This window comes from Falco punctatus (genome assembly GCF_963210335.1).
Source record: "Falco punctatus genome assembly, chromosome: 10".
NCBI lineage: Eukaryota > Metazoa > Chordata > Aves > Falconiformes > Falconidae > Falco > Falco punctatus.
This window is the reverse complement of record NC_137590.1, coordinates 25,782,460-25,799,518: the sequence shown is the minus strand read 5'-3', so window position 1 is coordinate 25,799,518 and position 17,059 is coordinate 25,782,460. Positions and strand designations below refer to the sequence as shown.

The window sequence follows — 17,059 nt, the reverse complement described above, 5'->3', positions numbered from 1 at the left end:
GTTACAGTTAGTTCGCTGTAATAAACTGAATTATACGGCTCGGCATAATTTCAGTTTCCTTTCCTTCCCCCCTCCCCCCCTCCCGTATTTACTTATGATTTTGTAAGATCTGTATGCATTTGGCGTGGCTTACTGCCTTTTTTTTAATTATTTTTACTCTTTTTTTTTCTTCAAAAAGGAACAAAAAAGAGGGGGGGGGGGAGGGAAGAGAGAGAGAGAGAGAGAGAAAGGGGGAAAATAAATTAAAACAAACCCACCCCCCCTCAAAGCCACGCTGTTTTAGCCCGGAATCTGTCTTTACGGACACTAACGCGATCTGGCGCAGCTCAGGGGTACTTTGTAAGTGTAGGTCTGGATAACCCTCACTCACCCTGTCCCCCGCAAATACTCTTCTGAGAGCAGTGAGGACGATGGAGACTAGGCTGACTTAGCTATTGTTCGCATTAAAGGCGTATTTTAACATTGATACTGAAAGAATTACGTTTTGACCAGATTTTTTTTTCTTCCAAATGTTTTTAAAGTATCACTTTTGTAGAGGGTAGGGCCACGAATGTATTTTTTTTTAAAGAAAAAAAAAAGACTCTCTAAGTAAGTTCTCATACCATTTAAGGTATATTTTTGTGTTATAGACCCATGCAGATGCAAAAGTCCAAGTGCTGGACAATCAAAACGTAAGCTTGTCATTGTTTAATGCATACTTAAACAATTTTATTTTTGTCTTGAAATTATTAATAATGTGATTTTCTGTCCGCTTCCCTATCCAGGTGTCGAATGGATGTGTGAGTAAAATTTTGGGCAGGTATTACGAAACTGGCTCCATCAGACCCAGGGCAATCGGAGGTAGTAAACCGAGAGTAGCGACTCCAGAAGTTGTAAGCAAAATAGCGCAGTATAAACGAGAGTGCCCCTCCATCTTTGCGTGGGAGATTCGAGACAGATTACTATCAGAGGGGGTCTGTACCAACGATAATATACCCAGTGTAAGTTCATGAAAAAAACCTTCCTGTGTGCCGTTTACAATGCTGGGTAGCCCTAGCGAGCCTCTGCTTCCTTTGTTTTGGTATCAGATGAGAGGATAGCAGGTTCACATCATTTGCATGTGGCAGGGTCAAACGCATTTTTTCATACAGAATCTGACAAATGCCTTTAAGGAGGGGAAAAAAAATAAATAAAAAAATGCGGGTCACCCCTGTGCCTGGCGCCTTAGGACTGCGAGCATCAGTCAAAGCCATCACTCTGGTTTTGCAGGGTTGGGTTTGGGGCTTTTTTTTCTTTCTTTCCTTTTTTTTATTTTTTCTTTTTTTTTTTTTTTTCTGCCCCCCCCCCCCCCCCCCGGTTTGTTTGTTTGTTTGCACCACCACCAGCAGTACGCGAGTCGGGGCGGCTGGGACACGGCGGTGCGGGCCGGCCGCAGCGCACAACCGGCGCTCGGGGAACCCCTGACTTGCGCCCAGGTCGAGCTGCCCGCAGCGCGCAGGGGGCGCGGAGGGGCGCGGGGGCTGCGCGGGTGGCTGGCGGCGAGCGGGTTACCGCACTACCATTGCCTTTCCTGTCCTTTGCCTTCCAGGTGTCGTCGATAAACAGAGTCCTACGCAACCTGGCTAGCGAAAAGCAACAGATGGGTGCCGACGGGATGTACGACAAGCTAAGGATGCTGAACGGGCAGACGGGGACCTGGGGCACCCGGCCCGGCTGGTACCCCGGCACTTCGGTACCCGGGCAGCCCGCCCAAGGTAAGGGAAAGCCCGGCCGCCGCAACCTGGCCCGGGGCGGCCCGGCTCGGCTCGGCCTCGCCTGGCGGAGGCGGCCTCGACGCGGGTGCCCCTCGCCCGCTCCCCGACGCGCGGTGGGCAGGTTCCTCGGGACAGCGGGGCGGAGGGCGTCCCCCGGGCCGCCTCCCAGGGCGACTGCGGGCAGCGGGCCCCCGGCCCCGGTCCGGCGGTGGGCAGGGCAGCCCGGGCGCAGCCGCTGCCAAAGCCGCGTCCGCTGCGCCGCGGTGCCGGCGGCCGGGCGGGCTCCGGGGCTGGTCCGTAACCTCGCCCAGCAGCCCGGTAACCGGGGCTCCCGCACCCGCCCGGGCCGCCTGCCCGCGCCGCGCTCCGCGGAGCCGGGGAGATCGGTAGCTATCTCCGTAGGGCTGATTATAGTTGCTCCTCAATGGACCCGAAACAACTTTGTAAATATAGGAAACTGTTTATCCTGAAGATTAATAGGTATTTGTTGTAGGAATGACAAGGGGATAATATGAAGGATAATGGGATGTTACGTTACATACTTAAGATGGTTAATGGCTTTTTTTGAATACGGGCTCTGTTGAGGCTCGGCTCTCCCTGGCTGTGGTCAGTCCTTTAGAAGAGGTGTCTATATACAACAACCTGCTTTTTGTTTTCACCCCGCAAGGAAAAAAAAATCGGTAACTGTGCGGAATATCTGGTACAAAGGATGTTTCTGTCACACGCAAGAATTTGTTATGGGAACAATTCTGTCGCTATGTAATTGCTCATTAGAGATCGTTTTGTTTCTCATTAAGGCGACATGAATAAGCGTCTAGTTGAAGGAGACAGCTGTAGAAATGTTCCACAGGAGACCTCTGGACACGATATGGCACCGCTTGCCAATTAGACATGTCAGTTTTAAGAGAAGAAAACAATCTATGAAGGACACTAGAAAGATAGAGCGGAGCCCTCGCTTCCCCCCACCCCCACTTTGGTGTTTTTTGTTGTTGTGTTGTTTGGTTTTTTTAAAATTTTGGTTTGCCCGATGTCCCCCCTCGGAGCCGGGACGGCTGCCGCCGACAGCCGCCCGCCGGCTCGCCACTACCTGCGGCGCTCGGGGCCGGGAGGGGGCTGCCCTGCCCCGTTGCCCGCACCCCTGCCCCGGGCCAGCGGCCCCGGGGCTCCCCGTCCTTCCCTCTCCGCCTCGCACCCGAGGGCCGCACCGCGGAGCGGTGCGCACTTTCCGCCCGTGCGGCTCCAAACGGCCTGGGCGCTCTCCGTTCCCGCCAGTTGTATTTGGCTTTTTTTTTTTTTTTTTTTTTTTTTTTTTTTTTTGTCAGAAAAGGCGTTAATAGAGAAATGTGGGGCGCCCCCCTGCCTGCCCGCCCCGCCGCAGGGCGCTGCCCCCGGGCCCGGCTCCGCGCGGTGCGGTGCGGGCACACCTGGGGCCGGGAGGCCGGCGCTGCGACGGAGGCGCCTGTGCCCGGGGGAGGTGGGGGAGGTGTCGGTGGAGCTGCTGGGGGCTTGTGGTGACCCCTTCCCGTGGCGTGGGGGTGAGCGCAGTTTCCGCAGGGGCGGGAGGACCCCGGGAGCCCCCCTCCCACAGCGCAGCCGGGATAGCGCGGTGCGGAGCAGCGGGGCCGGAGGTGCGGGGGTGCGGAGCCAGGAGAGGCGAGGGGGAGGCAGGCAGGCACTTAGAACATCCGCATCGCAAAATTAAAATTAATAAAATGGATTTCCTCTGGAATATTCATGCTCCCTCTAATGTTTTTCCCTTGCAGGGGTATGTTACTGGATTTTAAGAGTCCATTACTCAAAAAGCATAAGGCGAGGTTAGGTCTCAGAGGGGTACAAATATGGTCTCAATCTGATAAACGCCATGCAGCAGTGAATAAAATAATGGATACATGAGGGCTGACAGAACAAAAAGAGACATCTCTATCCGGGAGAAATTCTCCAGTGATTTAGTGGTTTTAGGGATCACCGAGACACTGTTTCTTATCTCCCCCCCCCCCCCCCCCCCTTCTCTTATAAGACTAAAGCCTTCTATAGGATTTAGACACTTTCTCTTTCAACAGATGCTACAATGTTTTGATCCCAGCTCTATAGCTGAGAGGTGCCGCAATTGGTTTGCTATCTTTTTTTGCTTGTTTTCCGCCTCACTGATTAAGACACTAAGAAACTAAGGAATGATTTTATTTCCCAGCGTCTTTCCCCCCCCCCCCCCCTTTTTTTTTTCTTTTTTTTTTTTCTTTTTTTTTTCTTTTTTTTTTTCTTTTTTTTTCTTTTTTTTTTTTTTTTTCCAGGAAACAAATCCTATACCCAGCGTCAGATGGTCTGGCTATAGGATAATAGGGACGGACATTCACTCGCTTTCTTACGGATTAGGTCTGGAAGGTGGAACAGCCCTATTGAGATCGCTTCTTTTAGGGGCTTTTAAAATAAAAAAAAAAAGGGGGGGGGATGTTTTCTAAAAAGAAGTATCTCAGTTGTCCGTCGCCGGGGTTTTAAATGGTGATAGGCGAGTTTAGGTGAAACTTTCGGCTGGATGGGGGGGGAAGCGCGGAGCGCAGCGAGGAGGCTGCGAGCACCCGCGGCTGCAGCAGTTGGGAAATCGGGGTGGCGGCCCGGGGAGCGGCCCCGGGGTGCCCTGGGCTCCCCGGCAGAGGCAGGCGCTGGGAGCCCCGGCCCCGCGGGGGCAGCCCCCCGGGCCGCTCCGTGCGGACAGTGATGGATGGGGGCGGTGGCGGAGGTTACGGCGGCCCCGCGGCGGGCGGGCGCGGCCCCCGGCGCTGCCACCGGCGCTTGGCAGGGCGGCTGGCCCGGCGCGGCGGCCCTCGGCGGGCCCGGCGGCTTTGTGTGCCCTGAAAGGCGGCCCCCCCCGCTATTCACCCGCCGCCGGCCGCCTCAATGGGGCTGCGGCCGCCCATATGGTCACCGCGGCCGCTGAATCCCCGTGTTTAAATGGGGGAGAAAGTTCGGGTTTTAAAACATTTCAAAGTGGTTGAAAGGGTCCCACCAGATCCTGTCACAATTCCCCCCGAGCTTTGAAGGCCGGGGCCATTGTTCGCCGATTATAAATGATATTACTTTAAAGTTGATTTCCCACAATATTTAAAGGATGTAGCGGGAGTGTCGCTATTTATTTTTGCCGTAACTTTTCAAGAGAATTAGCATAAGCAGCCCATGCGTTCCCCCATCCCGTCTCCCCCTTTATGCGACATCAAAACGCCTGGAAAAATATGCTTTGAAAGGAGAGGGAGAGCTAATGTCGGGGACAAGGACTTCTCCGCCTCGGCGGCAGCGCCCGTGCCCTCGGGCCGCGGCGCCCGGGGGTCCCCGTCCAGCCCCGCCGGGCCCGGGCTGCCTCCCCGCCGCCGCCCGCAAGCGGGGCACAATGAAACTTTCCCCTGTTTAATGACAGAAATTACATTAAAAGTGGTGGAAATGCCCTAATTAAAAACGTACCACTTCAATGATATGCCAAACGTTCAGCTGCAGAATAGCATATTTAGCTAGTTAGCGAACTCGCTACTATTTCTTTTAAAATTACATGTTAAAATTTTAAAAGAAATCTTACTTTTCTCTGGTGCAACACATTACAAAGAATGGACAGTCCTTTTATCTAAATATAAAATTCCATTTTCAGCAATTATAGCCTGTTCTTGGTGATGATATAATTACAGCTGTGCTCAGTAATAGGTGTCAAGGCAATGCACACTCATACAATAGTTGAATAAAACTGCAGAACAATGCAGGCACTTCTAAATTCACAACCTTTAAAATGAAATTGACTGTGCAGAATTCAAATAAAAACTGGATAAATATTTTTTAAAAAAGATTACAAGCTTGGTTTGGTTTCTTAATAGCATTTTCTGCAAACCTATCAACATCTAATTGATTAGATAGGAATTAATGATTATAGATAATCTGAAATACTGAACATTGCTATTTTAAATATAGCAATAGGTAAATAAATGCAGCAGGCAGAGGAGACTGCCATGGCACTTCAGCAGCGATTCATGGAAAGAATCACTTTCAGGGGAAAAGTATTTTTATGCAGGTTTTATTCCAGAGGAAAAACAAAATGAAATTAAGACCAGGTGATTGGAATTCCTCATCTCCAATGTTTATCATAACACTGGAAACCAAAATGTTTCTGTGATACCCGTGTCATTAGCGTGGTGTCACTTCGATACCCGAGAGGTTTTTAAGGGAGGGTATCAGCAAACATGGCTGAACTTGTCCCTAGTTGCCTTATTTCTCTGATAGGGATCTTAAAACAAGGGTACCTGCGTTTCACTTTTCCACTCTCGGTTCCACAGATGGCTGTCCGCAACAGGAGGGAGGAGGGGAAAACACTAACTCCATCAGCTCTAATGGAGAAGATTCAGACGAGGCCCAAATGAGACTCCAGCTGAAAAGGAAGCTGCAGAGAAATAGGACATCCTTTACCCAAGAGCAAATCGAAGCCCTGGAGAAAGGTGAATGACATTTTCCTACGGGTGAAGCAGGAGAGGAAAGCAAAATGTGCCCTGGCTATATTAAGAGCTGAGCGGAAGCACGGTATTCATGTGCCCTGTATATATATGTATGTTATTTTAAGTCCGTGGCTCCCTCCGTCCTCTTTTATTCACTGAGCTCCAAATATTCATCGATGGCTGTGGCATCCACCGAGAAGCTGTTAAAAGGTTTTCAAAGGGAACATACTCAAGGCACAGATCATACCGAAACATCAATGTTACACCCTGGGCTCCTCTCTGGGAGATAAACCTCCTCCTGCCGCCTGTGCCATGTCGCCATGCGAGGGCAGGCAGCTGGGGCTGGCACAGCCCCCCGTGCCTGCCCCCACACTCACTGCCCATCCCCAGCGCTGCTGCAGCCCCGGGCTGGGAGCAGGTGCCCTTTTCCCTGACCGGCCTGGGCGCACCTCGCCTCTGACCCGCTGCAGATCTTTGTTCTTATTTTCTGCTGTTATTTAGCGACGTGCCATTTTGCTTCTTGGTGACAGGGTCAGAGCTGCCTTGGGGACCCCCTCAGTGGAGGCAGAAGCCCTCACTGCTGCTTGAAAGATGCAGCGTTGCACCCAAGCCTGCCTGCCCCCTTAGCAATACTCCCCAGCAGGCAAGGCATCCTCCTTCCCAACACAGCACACACACAGAGCTCAGCTTTGCCTTTACAACAACGTTTGTTAAGAGCAGTCAGAGCATAGGCAGCGCAGAAGCAACTTGCATTTTACGGTCAGCCACATTAACTCCATGCAACTAATGCAACAATATTTCTTTCTGCAGAATTTGAGAGGACCCACTATCCCGATGTGTTTGCGAGAGAGAGACTAGCTGCTAAAATAGACCTGCCTGAGGCAAGAATACAGGTACTGAATTGCTGTGCAATTATAACTGTTCTTATTTTTACGGTTACTATTCCTGGCTTCTTGGAGCACAGGGCAGCCCCTATTTATGATCGGGTATTTGTCCATCTCCCCCTTCAGGAAAATTACAACAGCTGGGGTTTGCTTTTGCATGCTGCTTTGCCGTGCTGTGAGCCAGCTTTCTATCAGCACTGCCTGGGGTGGCGGGGGGGGAGCCCCACACCTCTAGTCCTTGTAGGGTCACTCACATCTGTCAAACACTCTGTTTCCAGGTGTGGTTTTCTAATAGAAGGGCCAAGTGGAGAAGGGAAGAGAAGCTGAGGAACCAGCGAAGACAAGCCAGCAACACTCCCAGCCACATTCCCATCAGTAGTAGTTTCAGCACAAGTGTTTACCAGCCGATCCCGCAACCAACGACCCCCGGTAATGCCACCAACCCACTCACGTTCATCTATCCTCTTGGGGAAAAAATGATACTCTGAGACTGTATCGCCCATTGTAACTGCGGTTAAACTAATGTGTTCATCTATCTGTCTATTCTATTATAGTTTCCTCTTTCACATCAGGTTCCATGTTGGGCAGAACGGACACAGCGCTCACAAACACGTACAGCGCGCTGCCGCCCATGCCTAGCTTCACCATGGCCAACAACCTGCCTATGCAAGTAAGTCTGGCGCTGCCACCACGGCATGACGCTCTCTCGGGACCCAGTGGCCCCTGGGGGGTGCAGCAGCATGGGTGGGGGCCCTTTCTCTGTGGGACAGGGGGTTACAGACCCACACCACGCTGCAGGGAACCTGGCACCAAAGGCTTCCCTGGCATCTGAAAAGATGCGCTATGTGAGAGGGTCACAAGGGGAAGGGTGCTGTAAGACCTGGTGCTCAACAAGCGCTTTTTCCGAATTTTAAAAGACAAAGGTCCTCAAATTTACAAGGCAGCAGTTCTGGGATGAAAAAACTCTTTTCAGGAAAAAAACAACCAACCCCATGGTTAACCTATGGAACTCACTGATGCGGTATTGTGGAAATTGCTGCCTGAATAAGCTGCCAGAGGGATCCATCCTTCCCCGTGTAGGTAATGTGGTGGCGGCACATCAGGAACACCTGAGAGAGGGAAGGATGTGATTAGCATCAGTGGTTATGCCAGCTAAGCCAGAATTGCAAGAGCTGTCAATCCTCATGCCTGAAAGCATTAGCTGATCACCAGCTGGGTTAGGAAGAAATCTATTCCTTTGGGGTCTGTTTCTATAGACCTTTCAGATGCAAAATTCCTCCTTTTTTAATAGTGGGGTTGGCCTAGGAAGGTGCTGGCCAATTACGGGAGTTTTACAGCTTTGTCTGAGGCACACAGCATTGACCACTGCTAGAGACAGGCGAGCAGATTAGAGAGCCTGACTCCTCCGCCGTGGCAATTACGATGTTACTAATTGCTGAACCAAAATTAACCAAATAAAGTTAGAGTCTCGCAAGTTTGCAGAAAGAAATGACGTGGGCTAGGTCGCTATTTCGTGACGTTGGAGGCTGGCGGCGCCATTCCCGGTAGCAGATGACAAAAGATCAAAAGGCTGACGTGGGAGGGGGACCCTTGGGAAAGCAGGAGGCCCCTGATCCACTGCTGCCGGGCACCTGGGCCGGGGACCTGGCATGTGTGAGCCGCTCTGGAAAGTCCTGCCTATGTGGCCACCATGGGAGGATGGCCACGCGATGTCAGAGTGGGAGATCTGGCAGCCGAACAGTTGGCATCTCCCTGCGGATGCACGGCGCGTTGCTGGTTCTCCTAGAGCACAGCGTGTGTGCTCAGTAAGCGAGGCTGTTTGCATTTTTCGAGACGGTGTCTGTCGGGGAAGTGCTGACAGAGGAAACACGTGTGGACTCGTTGAGGCTCATGCACTTGGAGTGGGAATTACTCATCCCCGTTCCCGCTCCCCTGTTGCCTCCCTGTGTTGGGGCTGCACCAGCACCCTGGAGTGGGAGATGCTCCTGCTTGGTGCCTCCCTGGCACCCTCTGCCTCCAGCTGCTCTCCCCCCCAGCAGATAGGGTTTTAGGGACTGGAGTTTAGGCAAATGTCTGATCTCCTGGGATGCTGCTGGCAGGGGTTTGCTGTGACTGTGGCTCTGACAGGGGATTGCCACACATGTATGTGTGGGTTTGGGGTGACCCACATTCTGAAGGGGGATCAACACGCACATATGTGCGCGTTGATCCCCCTTCAGAACGTGGGTCACCCCAAACCCATACTTACATGTGCACGTACAACATGCTTGCAGATGCAGGACCAGTCCGTGTGCCTCAGCGGAGTAGTTTCTAGTTACACCCCTAACAGTTTTTAGTTACACCACCAAATGTGAGATGAGATGCCAGCCCTGTCTCTGGCTGCAAATGGCATGAGACATCTTTCTTCTGCCCAGGTACAAATAAGGGCAGCGTTCAGGCTTTGGTTCCTTGGCTTAGGTAGGTAACACCATCGTTAGATGTAGGGATCTGCTCACCAAGTGTATTTGAAAAGGTGCCGGGGACTGTCCACGCTGTTTCTGTGGACCAAAAAACCTCTGGGAAGAGGCTTCTTGGTTGAGCTCCTACATAGGGCTTCACATCTAGGTCCCAGAATTTGAAACCGAAGCTGGTTTTGGCTTGCACACGCTGCTTCTGAGGGCTGGCACATCCGTCCAGAAGAGCATAACGCTGTGTTTACCTTGGCCGATACTTAACGCTCTTTCATCCTCTGCTCCCATAGCCCCCGGTACCCAGCCAGACCTCCTCCTACTCTTGCATGCTGCCCACCAGTCCATCGGTGAATGGACGGAGCTATGATACATACACCCCTCCTCACATGCAGACACACATGAACAGCCAGCCGATGGGCACCTCTGGCACCACTTCCACAGGTGAGTGGCCTCGTAGTCCCCCTGCCCTTCTGCCAGCATGGCTTCCTTGCTCCAGCCATCAGGTTTTTCCCATGTATTTGCCAGGAGAATTCTCCCCAATGCTGGGAGAGGTCTCTGTCGGGTTTAGTAGCTGCTGAATCAGGCGGAAGATGAAAATGTGTAACCTTGTGGGCTAGAGCAGAAAGTCTGATTTTTAAGCTGCCACTGGAGGGGTAGATGAAAGACAGCTGATTAACAGAGGTGTCGCTTGAATAGCGCTACAGCGGAAAGCTCTTCAGTGAGGCCCCCATCCTGCTAAATCTTCTCTGTATACTTGATTTCTAAAGCAGCATTTATTTCACTGTTAGATTTCAGCAGCGATACCCACACCCATCACGTTCAGTGTACGTGAAAGTGTTTGCAGGACTAGGGGTGTTTTTACCGTGTCTGTTGTCAGAGGCTATTTTTTGCTAACGATTTGAAGTTCTTGAGAAGGCAGGTAACCTGTAGAAATATTAACCTATGCATAAGAAGGCAAAACAGAGTATAAAAGGGTAAGTGTCAGTGTAAGCAGGAGCAAGCCAGATACATTTTAAAAGAATAGAAATGCTTAGTGTATTTTGGGCTGAATTCCCAACTGATACAAACGAGCCGAAGCTCTGGCATTTATCTCAAAGCATGACAGTTTATTTATAACAACAAATCAGTGAGATGTGCACAGTTTTTTAAAATATACCCACCTCACCACCTGACTCTGCAGGCTGGTAGATGGCAAGCTTTAATACCAGAACACAAGCACAAATATATGAAACTATAAAGCAAAAAATTGTGCTAGGTATAGAAAAACTAAAATATCCATTTTCCCCCTCAATTTTCAGGTCTCATTTCCCCTGGAGTGTCAGTTCCAGTTCAAGTTCCTGGCAGTGAACCTGATATGTCTCAATACTGGCCAAGATTACAGTAAAACATGTGTTAATTCTGTAAATGACTATATGGACAACAGTTGGATGTTCAGCAGTATTTTATAAAGGAAGAATGGCTCTCAGAGTACTTCTGTACTGCAACTGTGCCCTATGCTATAACACATGGAAAAGACTTTCACACGGACCTTTGTACACTGAAGGCATTATATCAGTTGGAACAAATCTTCATTTTGGTATCCAAACTTTTATTCATTTTGGTGTATTATTTGTAAATGGGCATTTGTATGTTATAATGAAAAAAAAAAAAAAGAACAATGTAGACTGGATGGATGTTTGATCTGTGTTGGTCATGAAGTTGTTTAAAAAAAAAAAAAAAGAAAAGGAAAAAAAAAGAAGCCATGATCAACAAGCTTTGCCACGAATTTAAGAGTTTTATCAAGATATATCGAATACTTCTACCAATCTGTTCATAGATTATGGATTGCTGTTCCAAGTTTGTATCATTCCATTGCATATAATTAAACCTGGAACAATACGCACTAGATTTATGTAAGAAAAATATCTGTTGGTATTTCCAAAGGTTGTTAACGGCTGAAGCTATGTGCAAACAGGGGTAAAGAGAGAACTTCGATGAAGAAAAGAGTTTGATAGATAAAAGGTAGATTGTGTCTTCGATATAATCCGATTTGTTTTATGTCGAAATGTAAGTATTTGTCTTCCCTAGAAATCTCCCAGAATGATTTCTATAATAAAGTTAATTTCATTTATATTTGACAAGAATATTCTATAGATGTTTTATACACATTTTCATGCATCATACGTTTCTTTTTGGTCGGAAAGAGTTAATTGTTCTTAGATATAGTTGTACTACTGTTCACAGTCCAATCATTTTTGTGCATCTAGAATTCATTCCTAATCAATTAAAAGTGCTTGCAAGAGTTTTAAACTTAAGTGTTTTGAAGTTGTTCACAACTACATATCAAAATTAACCATTGTTGATTGTAAAAACCATGCCAAAGCCTTTGTATTTCCTTTATTATACTATTTTCTTTTTAACCTTATAGTGTGGTGTTGCAAATTTTGTTACTGTGTTAGGTTAATCTCATTAAGTTTTATTTTGAATTTATTTTGAGTTTTCAATCAGGAGGGATTCTTAAGTTTTTATAGACTTTCAGCCCTTCCACTAGCCTGTAATTTGGGCTAACAAAAAGAAGATAGGTTCATGTATCTAATTGCAGCTGAGAGCAGGAGGAGGTTGTTTATTTAGCTTGGGTTTCTGGGGACGCTCTAAATGAACTCCAGAATCCAGCAGAATTTCCAGCGGGGAGTTTGCATAGTGCCAGTCCGTGGTGGAGACGCGATGCATGCCCGTGTCTATCTGTTGTAATTATACATAAAGTAGGTATAGACACATATACACACAAATATACATGTCTGACTGCTAAAAAATGTTTTGTTAGGATGCTTAAAAAGAAAAAAAAACCCCACAAACCAGCTGTGTTTTTAACAAGCTCTTTGGGGAGAGTGAATACCATCCCTTTATATTGCCACACAGCATAATCTTAGTGTAATTTTCCATTGAACTTGTAACCTGGTTAATACCTCAATGCGCTTTGTGTGAGGGTTGTTAGTGTGGGCGTGGGTGGAGAGCTGCATGTCAAGGAATAATGAGAGAAGACAAATCAACAGGCAACAACAATGCGAGCTGGGACTGGCTAGTGAAAGCTAAAGGCCTTTAGTCACTGGCAGGGAAATCTAAACATTCCCATATCTATGAAGCTGGCTCATTGTGGTGCAGTTGTTACTTGTGATGCTGTGCTGAAAAAGGGATCTCATGATTAAAAAGCCAATGCACGGGGAGTTTTGAGTCAAAGCACAGGCATCACAAGCAGCCTTTGTAAAGCAAAGATACTATCTAGGCTGGGTATGTTTCCCTTTTGGTGTATTTGTCACCGCAGATAACGCTTCACTGTAAACTTGGAGTAGCAGAGTTGCGGTGCTGAGGTAGCTGTAACGCTGCAGATGAGATTAAATGCACGTAAACTCTGAATCCTTTAGGGACAAAGAGCAGCTTTGCTCAAAGCACGAGACAAACAGATAACAAAATCAAGAGCCCAAACCAAGCAAAAATGTGCAAAAAAGATTAGATTAAAATCTTCCTTTTTAATTGATACTGGTCAGTTGTAAGTATATTTGTTATACCAGGATTCAGTAGTTTTAATTACCTGGAAGCCATCGATTAGCAAATGTTGATGAAGCATGGATTATTTTTTTTTTTAATTTATAGATATTTTTATCAGACATGCACAGGGACATTCGAAGTTTGTAAGATACAGATAAATCGTATTAAACACCACAATAAGCAGGTCCCTTCTCGCATAGCTAAATCGATTCTGGGAACAATTAATTACAGGTACAAACGCAGCATTTATACAGCCACTTAATGTGTTTATACCTACTAATGTAGTTTGTTATCTAAATGCCAACTTCTGCTCAACCAGGAATGGAAATGAGCTTCCCATCCCTTCCTCCCCCGAGAGCTTTTGTGCCGTGGTTGCCATTTCTGCAGGTGCCGATATGCCAGCAGAGGCAGCTCCCCATGGCTCTTCCCTGCCCTTCCCGGCTTTTCCCAGCCTTGCAGCTCCACCGCCTGCAGCCCAGCCGCTGGTGGCCTCCATCGAGCCATCCCCAGCCCCTCTGAAGCCTTCTGCTGGGCTGCAGCCTCCTGCAGCCCATGCCGCCGCTGCAGTCGCAGCCGCGCTACGGAGCGGTTGCATGTGCAGATGAACCTTGAGCTTATTTTGGTGACAGGCTAGCTAGCCGCGGTGGAGAGGAGACATTTCTGGCTCACTGGCTCATTACTATGCCCTATGGAAGGAGGTCGGCAGGAAAACGTCCCTGGCTGGCTGCACATCGGGAAGAAGTCAGGGCGTGTGGTCCCCAGAGCGTTGCTTGCCTGGAAGAGCTGCTGCCGTGCGTGCCGGGGGCTCTGCGGGCCATGGGCAGCCTCGCACTGCGCCGTGCGGCTGCAGCCCTGTCGAGAGCCTTTTCCCCAGGGTGGCTGGGGTGCGGGGCCCGGCGTGCTGGGCTCCCATGCCTGAGCACTGGTGCCAGCTCCTGGTTGCTTGCTGGGGGCCAGGCAAGGCCCTGGAGCAGCCCAGCGCTCAGCCCGCCTTGGGGCACCGCTGCAAACGGGCTGCGTGCGGCTGCGTGGGGACGTGCCGCCTGGCCAGGCACCGCTACCAGCCGCACAGATGGGAAATGGAAACCTTCAGCGTGCTCTCAGCAGCCTCCGTTACCCATTTTCATCCCCTTTCTACTTCTCGAGCTGTATTACGAAGACTGAAATCTGTTGTCATGTATTGCTCAGCATAACAGCAATTTCCAAGGGTCTCCTCCTTTTACCACTGAAATTAGTGGGAGTTTTGCTATTGATTTCAATAGGAATGAGACATTTCTGTGCATTTGGTTAAAATGTATTTCATAATAACACCTTATACTTTATTTATAAGCCTCTCCTAAGGCATTTTACAAATTATAGTCACACAAGAATTGATGTGTGAGTGCTGTCTTAATAACACTGTATTTTGTATTTCAAATATTGTGTTCTACATACAATATTTACATTTACAAGTGAAAAGGCTGCTAACCTACCAGTTATTGTTCAGAGCAGACAGATGACGAGCCATACATGCTGATGGTGAAGCAGACATGCATATGGTGACATACATGTTGGAATTGCCTCGCACTGGGCAGATACTGGTTTTATCTGCTTTCAAAAGGCAAGCATGTGCCCTGCTCCGGGAGGCAGCCAGAGCTGCTTTCTCACCCAGGCTGCAACCTAGGCAGGGGATTTCACTGCTTCTTTTTAGCTAGGTTTTTATTTATAAAGTGAGCAAAACGCCCCTGTAGGCTGGTTTACTTCAGGCAGCCTAACATGGAATTTATCTTTGGGGGCAAGATTACCGCTACAAAGAACAACCTGGGACGGATCACACACACCACCTCCCCCAGGATTTCCAGCCACTGGTAGTTTTGTTTCGTCCACTTTCCATGGCCAAAGGTGTCTGGCCTTTTTTTTTCTTTTCTTTTTTTTTTTTTTTTTTCTTTCATGTGTGTGTGCATTTTTAATTGATTTTTCTGGTACTACTGACAAAAATATATTAACTCATTTTCTCTGTTATCTCCTTTCCTCTGGGTAATATCTGCAGTTTTAAAGTGATGCTAGGTTTAAATTTGTTCTGCATTTCCATGGTATAAACAGCACTAGGAAAACCAAAAATGTATCATTCTTTTTTTTTCCCCAGTTCATTTCCATTTGCTCTTATTGCTGCTCCACGTGCAGCTGATCAAGCTCTTTGCTCTGGGAATGGTGTAGAATCTTCTTTTTAAATAACTCTTCTTTGACAAGACACCTGCTTGCTTAATGAGTTCCTGCAGCCCTGTTTCTAATCACAAGTGTGAGTGGCACCTGCAAATACTGAAATACGTGTCTCCCCCCTTTAGAAATAGGCGTATGTATTACAGATGTGAGAGTAGAGTCTGTGATGGCTGTTGGCCTTGTTCAGATGGTGAATATTTCCGTGTCTTGCTGTGGAGAGGGGGCAGCCGCAGGAGCACGTCTCTGGCTGAAGCGTGTGGGGACCCCTGAAGCCCCTGCCCTGCCCAGCGTGGCAGAGGCAGAAGAAACGTCCCTCCTCTTTAGGTAGAAAACAAAGCATGATATATAGCTCCCTTTGGATTTCTGCTGGAGAATGACGTTAGGCAAGTCCCTCGCATATGTTATCTGTTTACTAGTTCTTAGAGAAATAGCAGAGGATGGAGCAATCTGCATGAGACGTGTGGTAGTAAAGATAGTACAGTTTGGATAGCAGCCAGGTTGGTAGGTTCCTTGCTTTAGAACGTATTTTAAATTAATTCCTCCCCTAATATTTTCCTAGAAGTAAAGAAAGAAAAACCTAATGTCTCAGCAGACAGTTACTTAGGATAGTTCACTAGCCTAAGATAGTTTTCAGTAGCTACCGTGTGGAAGATGAAGGTGTTTTCACAGGGACTGCAGAAATGAAACCTCAAAGGAATGAAACCATTTGATCAGTCTCTTAACATGTACAGCTGACATGTGTGACAGAGTTTCATCAAACCTCCAGCTGCCAGGATCCCTGTTGTTTCTTTTGAAGATGGCCCTTTAGAGAAAAGTCTCTATGAAACCTGCTTTCCCTTAAGTTTAATTGTGAACCTCCGATGACCATGTTTCAGCGCACTGAGAATTCCAGGGCCTTCCGTACTGGTCCCTCCCTCTCCCTAGGTAATATCCCACCAGGTAACATCCCTGGGGAGACGACCGTACTTTTGGAGGGGGTGAAAATGCATGTCTGATGCTGGCAGGCTGTGTGCCAGAGCTGCTTTGCCCCCACAAAGGACAACGATACTGTTCTTGCTGGGCTGGTAGAGGTCTATGGTTTCTCGGGTGCTGGAGCCTGACCTCCTAAGCCGAATTGCAGCTGGGTCAGGTGGGAGCAGAGGTTTTGTGAGTGACCCAGGAGGATCCCTGTTACCTTCAGGTGCCTGACAGGAGCTGTAAGTTGCATGAAATCCTCCAGCAGAGGTTGCAATTGCCTCCAGGCACCTGACAGACCTCACGTACACTCCAGCAGCTAAGATCGGTGAGGGCTGCGAATTGCAGTTCTTCCTCTCCTGGGACATACGAGCTTTTCCAGCTGCACCAGAGGAGTTTGTAGATTCACAGATAACCTCCTTCAGGTCAGGCCTACGCCAATGGATTTTGAGAAGTTTATGGACAGTTATTCCACAGAAGTTACATATAGGGCAACAAAAGGACTCTGATTTATATGGAATTGCATACAGCAGATAAACACCTTCAGGTTGTTGCAATACAGATGTTAATTTACCACAACAACAACAACAAAAAGCATATTTCTGCCTGTAACTATTTATGTTTTACCCTTTACATTTCTCTCTACAAAGGTGGATTCATATTCAGCATCTGCAGCTTTGTGTTTCAAATACTGCAGGGGAGGGTTGATTTATTTTTAAAAGTCCCTCTGTCAGCCTGGATTAAAGAAAAATCTGGTCATTTAAATTTTATAATTTTTTGCTTTTAAAGAAGCAAGTTGTCCACTTTGATTTCTCTGAATTCAAGTCACCACTGTTACTTTGCAAAATATG

General features: G+C 48.2%; 1 protein-coding gene across 14 annotated transcripts in view; it reads left to right on the top strand.

Moving 5' to 3' along the window:
- The window catches only part of PAX6 (paired box 6), a 24,943-nt gene extending 13,869 nt beyond the window's left edge, over positions 1–11,074 (top strand). For 6 of the 14 annotated variants that reach the window (XM_080405859.1, XM_080405869.1, XM_080405866.1 and 3 more), the window contains 9 exons: positions 630–671; positions 765–980; positions 1,568–1,733; positions 6,041–6,199; positions 7,007–7,089; positions 7,359–7,509; positions 7,635–7,750; positions 9,821–9,971; positions 10,829–11,074. In XM_080405859.1, coding sequence (XP_080261985.1) covers positions 630–671; positions 765–980; positions 1,568–1,733; positions 6,041–6,199; positions 7,007–7,089; positions 7,359–7,509; positions 7,635–7,750; positions 9,821–9,971; positions 10,829–10,914 — 1,170 coding nt within the window. In that variant the 3' untranslated portion in view covers positions 10,915–11,074. The other 8 variants (XM_080405862.1, XM_080405863.1, XM_080405870.1 and 5 more) reach the window with 7 other exon arrangements.
- Positions 11,075–17,059: the final 5,985 nt, after the last annotated feature.